This window comes from Xenopus tropicalis, chromosome 4, assembly GCF_000004195.4.
Source record: "Xenopus tropicalis strain Nigerian chromosome 4, UCB_Xtro_10.0, whole genome shotgun sequence".
NCBI classification, from domain to species: domain Eukaryota; kingdom Metazoa; phylum Chordata; class Amphibia; order Anura; family Pipidae; genus Xenopus; species Xenopus tropicalis.
The window spans coordinates 76,824,838-76,838,481 of record NC_030680.2 but is presented as its reverse complement, the minus strand read 5'-3'; the positions used below and the strand labels follow the sequence as shown (position 1 = coordinate 76,838,481).

Below are 13,644 nucleotides of genomic sequence, written 5' to 3'. Positions count from 1 at the left end.
AAAATCACGTAAGTATAAATTCAAGCTTAATAGCTAAGGGAAATCACACATACACAGATATTTTCATTTATAAATGCTAATCATCAGCAAGTATAATGACAGGGATAGTGCATTCAAATAAAAATATAACAGAAAGATAATGGTTCCAGCGTGAACTTAGCAAAATTTTTAAATTACTAGCTGATAAACTGAACTATAAATACAAATGTGTTGTGATCAATCAGCAAAACAGAAATAAGATAATGGTGTGCTTGGATTGTAGCATATAGTAGTGACCTCAGCATTCTTATTCAGTATGTTACTTAATGAGATATGTCTTTTTAAGTTGCCAGATAACGGTTACTATAGAAGGTATAAGTTAAATTCGGGGGGATTTTTGACAAAAATTGCACTACATGCTGCTAGGATATATACAGCACAGTTACTGCACCTGCCTGCCAGGGTAACCAAGAGCCCCAGCACTGCCAGTTATTCCGGGTAAGCCCTAAAATGAAACAGCAAATTCAAGATATTAGGATTTTTCAAAATTAGGATTGCATTCACAAAATGGAGCTACCACTTTAAACAGTAATGTAGGGTCTAAACACAATACAATAATTAGAATGATTCTTGTGAACACCTGTAGGAGCTTAAAAGTTTATATGTTGTTCGCACCAGCAGAAGCAAACAATTACTTAACCACATAATACTTAAATCCAAAATAGAGATAAGTAGTGTAAAATACAGTGACATTAATTCTTACACAAGAAAATAAACAGGGTTCAAATGTCATTCATGGCTCTCTACAAGACTACATAATGCAATCATTATACTCATAATCATTATATACTTATAATCATTGTACTCCTGTTAGAAGAAAACTGCACCAGCATGGGGGAGCTGCGAGAGAGCAATCTTCTTCCTTCTTCTGTCTTTGTGATACTTGCGCAGTAAAGTGAGAAGTCAAACTTTAACAAAAAAGCCAGCTTTTTCACTTGCATGCGCAAGCCCCAAGATTTCGAAGACAGATAAGAGAAGGAAGAGGATTGCTCACTTGCAGCTACCCCATGCTGGTGCGGTTGTCACTTAACAGGAGTACAACCACGGGTATAAGGTAAGCGATTACTATAGTGACTTTACCTTTCCTTCCCCTTTATCATTATACCACTGAACATAAATTGCTATTTCCCCTTAACCAAACTGCACTACATATTCGTAGGGGCACATTATTTTGAGTAAAAAAATTCAAACCTAACCAAAATTTCTTGTTAGTTCTCCTACTGCCATTGCCATACAATTTTAACATTTCAGGTAACTTTACAGGGGTCATTTCCTTTGACATTAAATATTAGATAACATGCACACGGATTCTACAGCAGAATGACCAAATGTACATTGACCAAGCACTGTATCACTGTCTAATGTATACTTATAAATAAATGTATTTTGATTTTGATTGTATGTGTTCTGAATGTTAATTTGCCAATGTACCTTTTCCTAAAAGGGCAGAAATGCATATACGCTGATCATGTGAAATCCACACTGTAAACAGCCAGTCTCGGTATGTAAGAAGTTTCCATTAACATGTTACTTATGGTATATGAACAACTTTTATTTACTTTTAACTATGGAGGAAGAAGAACTGTAGTTAGATACTATCACTACTTTTTTATGTTGCTATAGAATGAATAATATAGAAAAGTAATTTCCAACCTTCATGTCTCCAGCTGTTGCTATTCTACAATATGAAGTGTGCTTTAACAGTTAATGACATGTTTGAAAATTATAGTGGTTGTAGACAAGCAACAGCTGGAGACAGAATCTCAGAAAAAAAGATTGTGGTGTGCAGGAGTCTGACTTTTGTTACAACTTGCAGCCACCCCTACTATGTTGCCATGCTTTCCTGGCATGCTCAGTATCTGAAGCAGAATTTACTTTAAAGAAGCATATGTCCTCACCACAGTAGAATTAAGTTGGTGGATGGCATAATGGAGCATTCCATGGGCAAAAAGGCTACCCTCTTCTCATCTTCTCTTGACTACAGCTAAGTGTAAATGTGGGTCAAGGTAGTAGCTACAGATCTCTCTAGAGGGGGTATAATATTGTTTGAATGTTGCTGGCAGAATTAAAATCATATTTAGGACAAATGGTTGAAACCTTTCAGGAACCTCACATATTGGTTATTGCAGGCAGCAGCACCTGCTCAGAGAAGCAAACTGCTAAAGCAATGATGCCCTCACTTGAGAAACAACTAAACTTCCATTAATGAGCTTCTGTTTTAAAGACAACGCAAAATCAAGAAGACCATGAAGTTCATGTGACAATGCAATTTATTAAAGGTATAACCTGAAAGAAACATCACAAAAAACATAGTTATATTATATGTCAGTAAAGAATGCAGTTCCAGAAGTCAAATCAACACAGCATGGTGTCAGTAAAGTATGCAGTTCTAGAAGTCAAATCAATGCCGTGCACCTTTTAGCAAGTGCATTTTCTAAAATTAACGAGTAAAGCAGAAATATTTTTCAGTAACAATGCATCTGGGAAAATATTTTGCTTTTCAGATGGATAATTTCTCTCGACAGGTACAGCTCTGACATTCCTTTAACCCTCTGGTATCCTATCCTGAGTACTGAAAAACACTAACAAACACTTGGACTCACTTTCTGTACAGATCATGCTAAGAAACTCAGGGTGCTTGAGGCTAAGATCTATCAGTTGCTTGCAAAATCATTTTATAAATGTCTATCTGAATATTAATTTAAGCACACATCATGGTCTAACTTGTTTTAGCAAATACCTGGAAAGTTCCTGAGGGCAGTCTACCAGTAACAAAGATTTGGTACCTTTTATATTAGAAACTATAGTTTTCTAATTATGCAAATAACTGTAAAACTATAAATTATGAAACATTAAAGGGGTGGTTCACCTTTAAGATGAATTTTAGTATGTAAGAAAATGTACTATTTCTAGCAGCTTTGCAGTAGGTCTTCATTATTTATTTGCTATATTTTTTTAATTATTCAACTTTTTCATCTACACCTTTCCAGCTCTCACATGGGGGTTACTGACCCCACTAACAAAAAAACTATTGCTCTGTGAGGATACAATTTTATTTTTATTGTTATTTTTTATTTCTTATCTATTTAGCCCCTCTTCCATTCATATTCCAGGCTCTCATTCACACCACTGCCTGGTTGCTAAGGTAAGCAAGACCCTAGCAACCAGATAGCTGCTTAAATTCCAAACTGGAGAGCTGATAAGCAAAAAGCTAAATAACTGTAAAACTACAAAAAAATAAAAAATGAAAACCAATTGCAGTATCAGCATAGCAATGTCTACATCATATTAATTTCAAGGTGAACAACCCCCCTTTAACAAATCAAATTCACCAACTCAGACAACCAATAAGAACGCTGGTTGCATATTTGGCAAAAAAATTATTTGTAAGTACAGGTATAGGACCCATTATCCAGAATGCTCGGGACCAAGGGTATTCCGGATAAGGGGTCTTTCCGTAATTTGGATCTCAATACCTTAAGTCTAATAAAAAATCAATAAAACATGAATTAAACCCAATAGGATTGTTTTGCATCCAATAAGGATTAACTATATCTTAGTTGGAATCAATTACAAGGTTCTGTTTTATTTCTACATAGAAAAAGGAAACCAGTTTTAAAATTCTGAATTATTTGATTAAAATGGAGTCTATGGGAGACGGGCATTCCGTAATTCGGAGCTTTCTGGATAACGGGTTTCCGGATAAGGGGTCCGATACCTATACTTATTATTATTATTATTATTAATAATAATAATAATAATAATACTCATAATTATTTGTAAGACCCATAACTATTTATCTTATACTCTTTTTAATAGCACTGTCTGGTTTCTAAGATCAACTGGACCAAATTAACCAGATTAAACAGCAAGTATCCCTAGAATGCCATGCCCTGTGCTATACTAAAAGCTAACTTTAATATATGAGAAGTGGACACTTATAAAATGCTAACTGTGACAACTTTACCTTTGGGAACACAGCCCACAGCAAGCTCTAGGGCAAATTTTTCATTGGGTAAACAGGGTAGAGCTTGCAGCAGTCCACTAAAGGGAAATTTCTTAGCTCACTTTACACTTAGGAATTTTAGGGGCATATATATCAAAGGGTGTAAACAGAGTTTGCTCTGTTTTTAACCTTTAATAAATATTGCTCCAAAACTCCAATAAAAGTGAAAAGAGATTAATAAAATACCCACTGCCAAACTGTTGAAAATTTTATTTTCACCCTTTCATAATATGCCGCTAAGTCAACTGAAATGTTATAATGCAGCCTGGTAGACCATTACCTGGGTGGTTTAATAAAACTAGTTTATTACCCAAAGTTTGTAACTGTACCAACATATTATTGTATATAATAAATTAATCACCTCAGCACTTCTTAACTAACTTCAGACATAAAGATACTGTAACTAGATCCCTGTCACTTTGACTACCATTCTTTTACAAATGAGAATAGCTGAAAGACCATCTGCTAAGTTAGTCAGCACTCAGCAATCGAGAACCTGTAGGCTGATGCTTGAAGCTCTAGTTGACAGGAGCTGCAGTGACACATGTTTGACATGTCTGATCCTTTTGCTATCTCAAGTTTTCATGCAGCTCTTGAGAAATAGTGTGGCTGCTTGCAATCAATGAAGAGATCATTACAGGTATAGGATCCGTTATCCGGAAACCCAGAATACAGAATGCTCCAAATTAGGAGAAGGTCATCCGATATAGACTCCATTTGACTTAAATAATTAAAAAATGTAGAACATATTCCCGTTTTCTCTGTATAATAAAAAGTACATTGTATTTTATCCCAACTAAGATATAATTAACTCTTACTGGAGGCAAAACAATCCTATTCGGTTTCTATGTTTACATTTTTTTTAGTAGACAATGTATGGAGATCAAAATTATGAAAAGATCCCTTATCCAGAAAACCCCAGCCCCCAAGCATTCTAGATAACAAGTCCCACACCTGTACAGGTATGGGACCTGTTATCCAGAATGCTTGGGACCTGGGGTTTTCCGGATAAGGGATCTTTCAGTAATTTGGATCTCTATAACTTAAATCTGCTAAAAATCATTTAAATATTGAATAAATCCAATAGGACTGTTTTGCCTCCAATAAGGAGTCTATGGGAGATGGCCTTTCCGTAATTAAGAACTTTCTGGATAATGGGTTTCTGGATAAGAGATCCCATACCTGTATTGTAATTCTAATGAAACATATGGTATTATCAAAAATTGCTCCTCTAAAAATATTCAATAGCAGTAATGAAAAAAGCAACAGAAATTTTTAGATGTATTTTCATATTAGGAATGTCATAATAAAAAATTAGCAGTGCCAGAACACACCTTCTCTCCCGGTGGACCTGGTGGACCTGGATATCCTTTAGCACCCTGCAAATAAAGCAGTTCTTCATTAAATCAAAAGAAAGTAATAATCATAGCAAGTCAGAACAAATAAGAATTGTATATTTACATTTTTTCGTCTTTGAAATTGAGGATTATATTCATATTTTTTTTCCGTAGTATATACTGATGGTAAACAAACCATTTATAAACACAAGGAATTTTAGGATATGTCCAGTGATAAATACAATACCACCAAAAGTATTAAGCACATTATATGTCCAAATGTCCCCAGACACATTTTAAAAAATATCATGTCCTCTGTCATAACAGAATGAAAGCATGAAAAAAAACCTGAAAAACATGAGTTTTTATAGCTGAGCAGTTGCACACAAGCCAGCGGAAATACTTTCTCTGGAATGATAATTCACATTTCATCATCTGGCAGCCTGGGTTTGGCATATGCCAGGAGAATGTTACCTATCTGAATGCATAATGCTAACTGTAGATTTGGTCTACAGTACAGGAGTTTGGTCTAGCATCCTTTGTTCCAGTGAAAGCAACCCTTATGGTGTACAATTACATTCCGCTAATGCTGTGCTTTTTCCAACAGTTTTGAAAGGATCCTTTCTGGTTTCAGCACTACAATACCCCCATGGACAAAATGGGGTCCACTGAAAATAGGCTTGCTAAGATGAGAGCATGAGATCTGCAAGGAGTTTGTGTGTCTGCCTGGTTTCCCTCCAGGTAGTTCATTTTTCTTCCACACCCCAAGAAACATGCAGGAAGGTAAACTGGCTAATGATAAAATTGGCCATAGTGTGTGTTTCACTCAAGTCCAATAAAGATTTCTAACAAGCTCTTCAAGTTTAAGATGCTGTAGTTGTAAATCACACTATAAGAAACATGTTTGAAAAACTGTGAGGAACCTGTTTTTGCACTTTGTCCTGTGAGAGGTGCCCACAGGTGCAACTCACTGCACATTGCTCTGAATACAGCAATTCCTGAATTCAGCAGTACTGCATTTAGAAGGGGTGGAAGGTGATCATCCATAATACACCCCATAATACACCTGCCACAAGGTGCAGAGCACAGCCTTTTGCTCCTGGTGCTCTGCGAGTAAAGAGTTTTATAGTATACAAATACATTATGCATACACATAAAACTATCCTACAGTGGAAATTATGAAAGGCTAAATCTTTAATATGCCCTTATAAAGTGCTTGGCAAAAGTATGGTGGCTCAGTGGGTAGCCATTTCTTCTTACTTAAAATGATGGGGATCTAAGTTTGATTCTGGCATAGGAAAATCTAAGTTTGTATGTTCTTAGAGTGCCTATGTGGGAGTCCTTCAGGTACTCTCTCCCCTACTCCAACAACATACAGGCAGGTTAACTGGCTCCTGAAAAAACAGACCCTACTGTATGTAAATGAGACAGGGACCTTAGACTATAAACTCCAGTATGAATGATACATTACCACTGTAATCACTCTAATGAAACGCACCAGTACTATATAAATACCAAGAAATGAATACAATTTCATTGACAAATTATCAAATTTAACTTTAAATAAAAACCTTCCTACACTAAAATTTACAAGTATGTGCCACACACTGCAAATCACCTAAAGCTAAAAAGTTTTTTTTTTAAAGCTACACTATTTAATGTTATAAATCAAGAAAAAAATACAATCCCCTATTGGATTTTTGTCCAATCTTGCAGACAGTGCTACTTTGGACTTGTGTTTAGGATCACTGCCCCACTAAAATATGATATTTTTCCCAAGATTCAGTTTTTAAGCAGAGCAAACATGTTTACCTTGAACTTGTTTACCTTGATTTGGAATAATTAATTAATTCGATGCTACCATTATTGTATTATAGCACTTCATTTTAGGTACAGGTCAACTGAAGCTCTGCATTAAATTGGTCTGAATCAGAGGAAACCATAAAAAAGTCATTACTCAAAAACAACCATGTGAAAACACATCTGGAGTTTGGCACAAATCAAGAGTGTGACCAGGTTGCAATGTGGAAAAAGGTTTTGTTGTCAGTTGAGACCAAGACAGTGATCTTTCTACAAAGTTCAAAGCAATATGTGTTCTATAAATCTAACACCTCAAAAACGCCTTTAGTGAAGTATGGTGGTTGTAATTTAAGGCTGAGACTAAGCAAAAAAAAGTTAAAGGAGGGCAATGGTTGCCATATTTATAAACCTGTATATACAGTAATGCCATATAATAAAATAAACATGTTTTATATATATATATATATATATAATATAGGCATTTTTGGTCTTACAGTTATAAGAATGTTTATTTCTGCTTTGTTTTTTTATCAATATAAACTAGAAATCTTCATAAACTATACACTATGCACTGACACACTTTGGGGGATATGTCTAGTGATATGCGGTTCAGGAAAAACTCAACCTGCAACTGACATAAACCCAGAAAACCTTAACCCGCATCCAACCATGACCTGCAAAATGTTGCCACTGTACAACCCTTACCCGCATCTTCCTGCTCTGTATTCTACTTCTGCGTGCACCTTAGTTTCCAAGACTCCCTTGTGCCACAGTGTGCTGGAGCAAATACAGTATATATGAGCACAAGTATAAAGGTGATTTACTAAGTTGCATTTTTACTAGCACTATTGTGAAGTGATTTTTGTACTTAATACTGCACCTTTATATCATAAGTGAGCTCTATGGTTTACTGCTCCTGGGCAAATATAGTGAGGGTCATTTATACTCACTGGACAAATTTGCACCTGTGCAATAACTCTTGGTACCCAATTAGATGTTTGCTTTCATTGTTCTACCTTCAGCTGGTTGAAAAAGACTAATTGCTAATTAGTTGCTATGGGTTACTGCCCAGGTGCAAATTTGCCCAGTGTTTATAAATGAGAAATTACATTTATTACATATCGGGGTAAAAGAGAAACCATGCACAATGAATTAATGACTACCATTATAGTTTATATAAATGTGCTGCTGTTTAGCCATGGGGGCAGCCAGGGGATTTACAAACCAGATAACAGATGTTTAGATGTATAAAATGCAATAGTTCAGTTCTGACACAGGGAGATTAACAGGGGTCAAACGTTATTTATGGCTCCCTACATGATTAAAGAATAAAAACCTTTCAGGGGTTTTAGGGATTTTTGTGGAGTGTTTTCCGTGGAAATTTTTTTAACTGCAAGCACCACCCAGTGATAGAATTCAGAATCAGTCAAACATTGTTCGATATTAGGGTGAAGAAACACGGAGCTACTAGTAGCAGCTACTTGTTGTGGCTACTAAAACAGACCATGCTGATAATTTACTGATAATTTTCTGCTATGTTTTAGCAGAGGCAATTTTCAGCATTGTCTATAGCAGGGTATTTTCTGGCATTAAGTAGCCACGAAAAAGTAGCTGCTTACTAGTAGCTCTATGTGTCTTCACCCTTATGAGTACAGCTAAAATATATAAATGGACAACATTAAGTGTATCCACCCAAAAAATAAGAATATGTAATATAACTGTGTCATTTTAACCCAGTCCTATAGGACTAGTCATATAGGATGGCTTAGAGCAGTGATCCCCATCCAGTGGCTTGTGAGCAACATGTTGCTTACCAACCCCTTGGATGATGCTCCCAGTGGCCTCAAACCAGGTTCTTATTTTTGAATTCTTGGATTGGAGGCAAGTTTTGGTTGCATAAAAAACAGTTGTACTGCCAAAAGGAGCCTTGTGAGACTGACAGTCCATATAGGAGCTAACAAATAGCAATAACAGTCCTTATTTGGCACCCTCATGAACATGTTTCATGCTTGTGTTGCTCCTGTGTTACTCTTTTTACATTTGAGTGTGGCTCATGGGTATAAGGGCTGTAGTCACCTGCAACAAGGGAGATTTGTCGCGCGGCGACTAATCTCCCTGTGTGCCAAAGCCCTAAAAGGTTGGGATTACCTGGCTTAGTGACTTGGCTGGAGGGGTCAAGGCCATTCAGGGTGATATTTGGGGAGAAATCATATTGTTTCTTGCACTGATACTCCTGGGAGCTTACCATGATGGCATATTGGAGTTGACTTTAAGAAAATTATAAGCTGTTTTACATATTGTTAAAACTATAGGTCAAAGGTTGATACAGCAATTCTTTTTATATTTGTTACAATGTTATGAGCTATGAGGGCCCAGTCAAAATTTTGGACTTCTGGGGGGGGGGAGGCATGAAATAAAATAGTGTGGAAAAGTGCTATTTTAACATTATAAACCTTATCATTAACTTACACAAAAGGGCTGATCTATCAAATATATAACAGGGGACAAACATTAAAGGGGAACTACTGTAAATGTGAATTTGCTTAACTTGGCTCAGTACTGACAGGCAGCATGTCTTCAGAGCAGAGAGGAGTGGTCCATTCTTGACTGACATCTAAAGTTCAACCCCCACCTGCCTATTTTTCCTATTTGATAAAAAAACCTGGAAAAGACTTTAAAGAAGGTCTAAAAATTCAACCTAATTCACCCTTACATTGCCTGACACTTTCCTCCTCACTCACCTAAGTCACTAAACATGAAACAAGCCACATATCACTTACTTTCTTTGAGCTGCAACAATTAAGTTATTTGGCACAAAGGCCCAGAAATTTGAAACATACATGCCAAGTGAGCTGGCAGGTGATCCTGGGAGTTGTAGTTAAACAATAAGCTTAGGGCATCCATTTATACATTCCCATAAAACTACAATTTGCCTTTTGTATAACTTATAAATAAATGTTGTAGGAACAATAACTTGCGATACTATTTGTGCAATAACATTTTAGTCACGCTTTATATGTATGCAAGCTAATCAAAAACAGAAAGTATTGTGAAAAGACTCCTAATAGCTCTGGAAGCTGCTGGCACAGGAGGGAGGGGCCGGGAGGTCCTAGGGACAGAAAGCAGTTGGCTCTGAGAGGTCAGAGGGAAGAGGAAGTTGCTGCTGAGGGAGAAGCTGCTGGAAAGGCTGCAGTGGGGACTGGTGGCTGCAAAGCAGAGTGGGATAAGCTGCGGCGTCCCCTCTTTTCCCCAGCACTGTCCCCTGAGTTACACTCCAGCACCTGAGTTATACTCCCAGTTATCCCCACACCCACAGAAGTGCAACTGGGAGACTCACTGTGAGGTAAACTGTTACTTGGCTGCCTGGGAGCTGCAAGTGACTAGTTTAAGGGACTTTATGTGCAGAGACCATACAGCACTTACAGCAGGGGGAGCTACTCTCATTACTGGGCTGTGACTCAAACTGGACTGGGGGCCCAGATCTACTAAATAACTGTCACACACATGTGAGCCTGCTGCCTGGGGCCGGCACTGCCAGAGGGACTAGGCCACAAATACTCCCTACAGTTGTGCTCCTGTTGGGCAGTTATACCTTGTTTGAACCTAAGGGATTGCTTGTTAATAAAGCTGTGTTGTACCGTTACCTGCCCCTGTGCTGCTTATGTGCCCATAGACTGGTCCCGTGCTCAGGGACGTCACAAACTGGTGGCAGCGGTGGGATAACGCACTGGGCACCATGCGCAGGCAGGAACTGGAGGAGTTAACCCTTGCCACTCTGAGAAAGTGGAGTCGCAGGAGGGTCATAGCCCCAGAAGGGAAGAAAAAGGCAGAAATTATTGCTTTACTGCTGCCCCTCCTACATTCAGATGCTGAGACTGTTACATCAGATGTAGCTGTTGCTGGGGCCCCTGAAGTGGTTCGGGGGCCACCCGCCAACCCCACCCGAGACAGGGTTGGAGAGGTGTTTAAACAAAGGCTGGAATTGTTCCGTGAGGAGCTGACTGTGGCAGAAAAGATGGAGTTGATGAAAATGGTGCAGGACGAGGTGGCCCGTGAAGGACATGGCTTAGGGGAGCATGGTAGGCTATCGGTGTCCTCAGTGGAGAGTCGGGCACGAGACATTCTGAAGCTAGCCACTGCCTTCCCCACATTTCAAGAAGGACACAACAGCATTGATGCCTTTCTAGTGACATTTGAAATTATGTGCAGGGCCCATAACATCTCAGAAGAGGACTGGCCCCGAATCCTTTCTGGCAAGCTAACTGGAAGGGCCAGTGCTACATTTCGGGCCTTGTCTGATGAACAAAGACTGGACTATGAGGAGATTAAACAAGCATTGCTGATCCGTTATGCTATCACCCCAGAGTTTTACCGGCAAACATTCCGGTCACTGCTAAAGACCCCCCAGGACACTTACCTTGAGTTTGGTAACAAGTTATCAAGGGCCCTTGACAAGTGGGTTAAAGGGTCTGAGGCTGAAACAATGGAGGATTTAAGGCAAGTTTTGGAGCGGTGCCCCCCAGGAGTCCGAGAGTGGGTTGTAGACCATGAGCCACAGACTGTTGAAGAAGCTGCCCAGTTGGCAGACAAGTATATGGAAACCAGGATGCCCACCAAGAGAGGGCCCCAAGCACCAGGTACAACAGGTTCCAGGGCAAGAGAGCTGCCAGGCTCTCATCCACGTTCCGCTGGCACTAATGCTGCACCCCACCCACCGCTACCAGGGGCTGGGCCTAGAAGCTGCTTTCGATGCGGGGCCCTGGGTCACTTTCAAGCTTCTTGCCCTCTAAACCAGCGAGCTCCTCCTGTGTCAGGGGCTCCAAAGGTGATGCCTGCTCGACCTGTTGCCACTGTTCAGAAGGAAAGTGCAGAGTGCGACCTGCCTGACAACAACTTAAGTGAGACCCCCGAATTTGCAGTAATGCAGATACACTGGGCAGATCAGTCCAAGAGAAGATGCCATGTGATTCCAGTGCAAGTAGATGGAAACCCAGTGGAAGGGTTCCTGGACTCTGGTGCCTTTATAACGCTGGCGGAACTTAGTGTGGTCACGTTGAACCGCATCATTCCGGGGAAAACGGCCCGAGTGATTCTGGCTGGAGGACAGCGCAGAGAGGTGCCAATTGCACAAGTGACATTGGACTGGGGAGAAGGGCCCGTGCTGCATGAAGTGGGGGTCATGGATCAACTTCCTGCTGATGTTCTGCTTGGGAATGATGTGGGAGACATTTGCTGCAGCATCACGAGACGGCAGGCAGAGTCAGGCGAGCCACCGGCAGTTGTCCAGGAGGTAAGTGGGCAGACAGATGTGACTGATGACCCATTTGACATAGGTAATTGGCAGGATTTTAGGGCTGAACAAGCAGCAGACCCTAGTCTCCAGCCATTAAGAGACAGAGCTGGGCAAGGGGCGGTAGGTACCGAAGCAGGGGAACAAATAGTGCAGGAGGACGGGTTGTACTATAGAGTCCTCAAAAGCCCTAGGGGAAAACAAAGGGAAGCATGCCGTCAGTTGTTGGTTCCTGCCAAATTTAGGACCCAGTTGCTGCACCTTGCACATGAGGTACCCCTTGCAGGGCACCAAGGGATTTCTCGCACGCGCTATCGCCTGCTACAAAATTTCTATTGGCCAGGGTAGTCACAACAAGTGGCACAGTTCTGCCGATCATGTGACAGCTGTCAGAGGGTTGGGAAAAGTGGGGACCGGAACAAGCATACATTGCGACCCCTACCAGTGATAGGGGAGCCATTTCAGAGAGTTGCTGTTGATTTGATAGGACCCCTTAGCCGGCCCAGCAGGACAGGTAAGCAATATATAGTTACAATGGTGGACTATGCCACCCGGTACCCAGAGGCAGTGGCTTTTCGGAGAATTGATGCCCCAGCTGTTGCAGATGCACTGATTCAGATTTTTTCACAAGTAGGGTTTCCAAGTGAGATCCTATCCGATCAAGGGCCACAGTTTATGTCCCAATTACTTCAGTGTCTATGGCAGCGCTGTGGAGTGCTCTTCGCTCAAGCCCGTACCACCCCCAAACTAATGGCTTGTGTGAGCGTTTCAATTGGATTGGTTTCAAACTTTTGTGGAGGCTGGAGAAGGTGACTGGGAGAAGTTTCTGCCCTGTCTTCTGTTTGCATATAGAGAAGTTCCCCAAGAGTCTACTGGGTTCTCTCCTTTTGAGTTGTTGTATGGGAGGCGGGTTCGAGGCCCCCTAGACTTGCTAAGGGAGTACTGGGAGGGGGGAGCCCAATTCCCTGAGTTTCCTGTAGTTCCTTATGTTCTACAATTTCGTAAACGTCTAGAGAAAATGACCACTCTGGTGAAGGAACATCTGACAGCTGCTCAAACCAAACAAAAAGTTTGATATGATAGGAATGCCAGGGACCGGCGATTCGGGCCGGGGGACAAGGTGTTACTGCTGACACCAATGAGGGCAGACAAGTTGCAGGCAGTCTGGGAAG

The 13,644-nt window shown here is 40.3% G+C and overlaps 1 protein-coding gene across 3 annotated transcripts in view; it reads right to left on the bottom strand.

Moving 5' to 3' along the window:
- Window positions 1-13,644, bottom strand: part of col24a1 (collagen, type XXIV, alpha 1) — a 168,455-nt gene that overhangs the window by 97,152 nt on the left and 57,659 nt on the right. For all 3 annotated transcript variants that reach the window (XR_001924334.2, XM_012961425.3, NM_001374790.1), the window contains 2 exon segments: window positions 5,380-5,424; window positions 431-484 (listed from right to left, as the gene is read on the bottom strand). Coding sequence is in view for 2 of the 3 variants with exons in the window: in XM_012961425.3 (XP_012816879.2) it covers window positions 431-484; window positions 5,380-5,424 (99 nt within the window). In the remaining variant the exon portion in view is untranslated.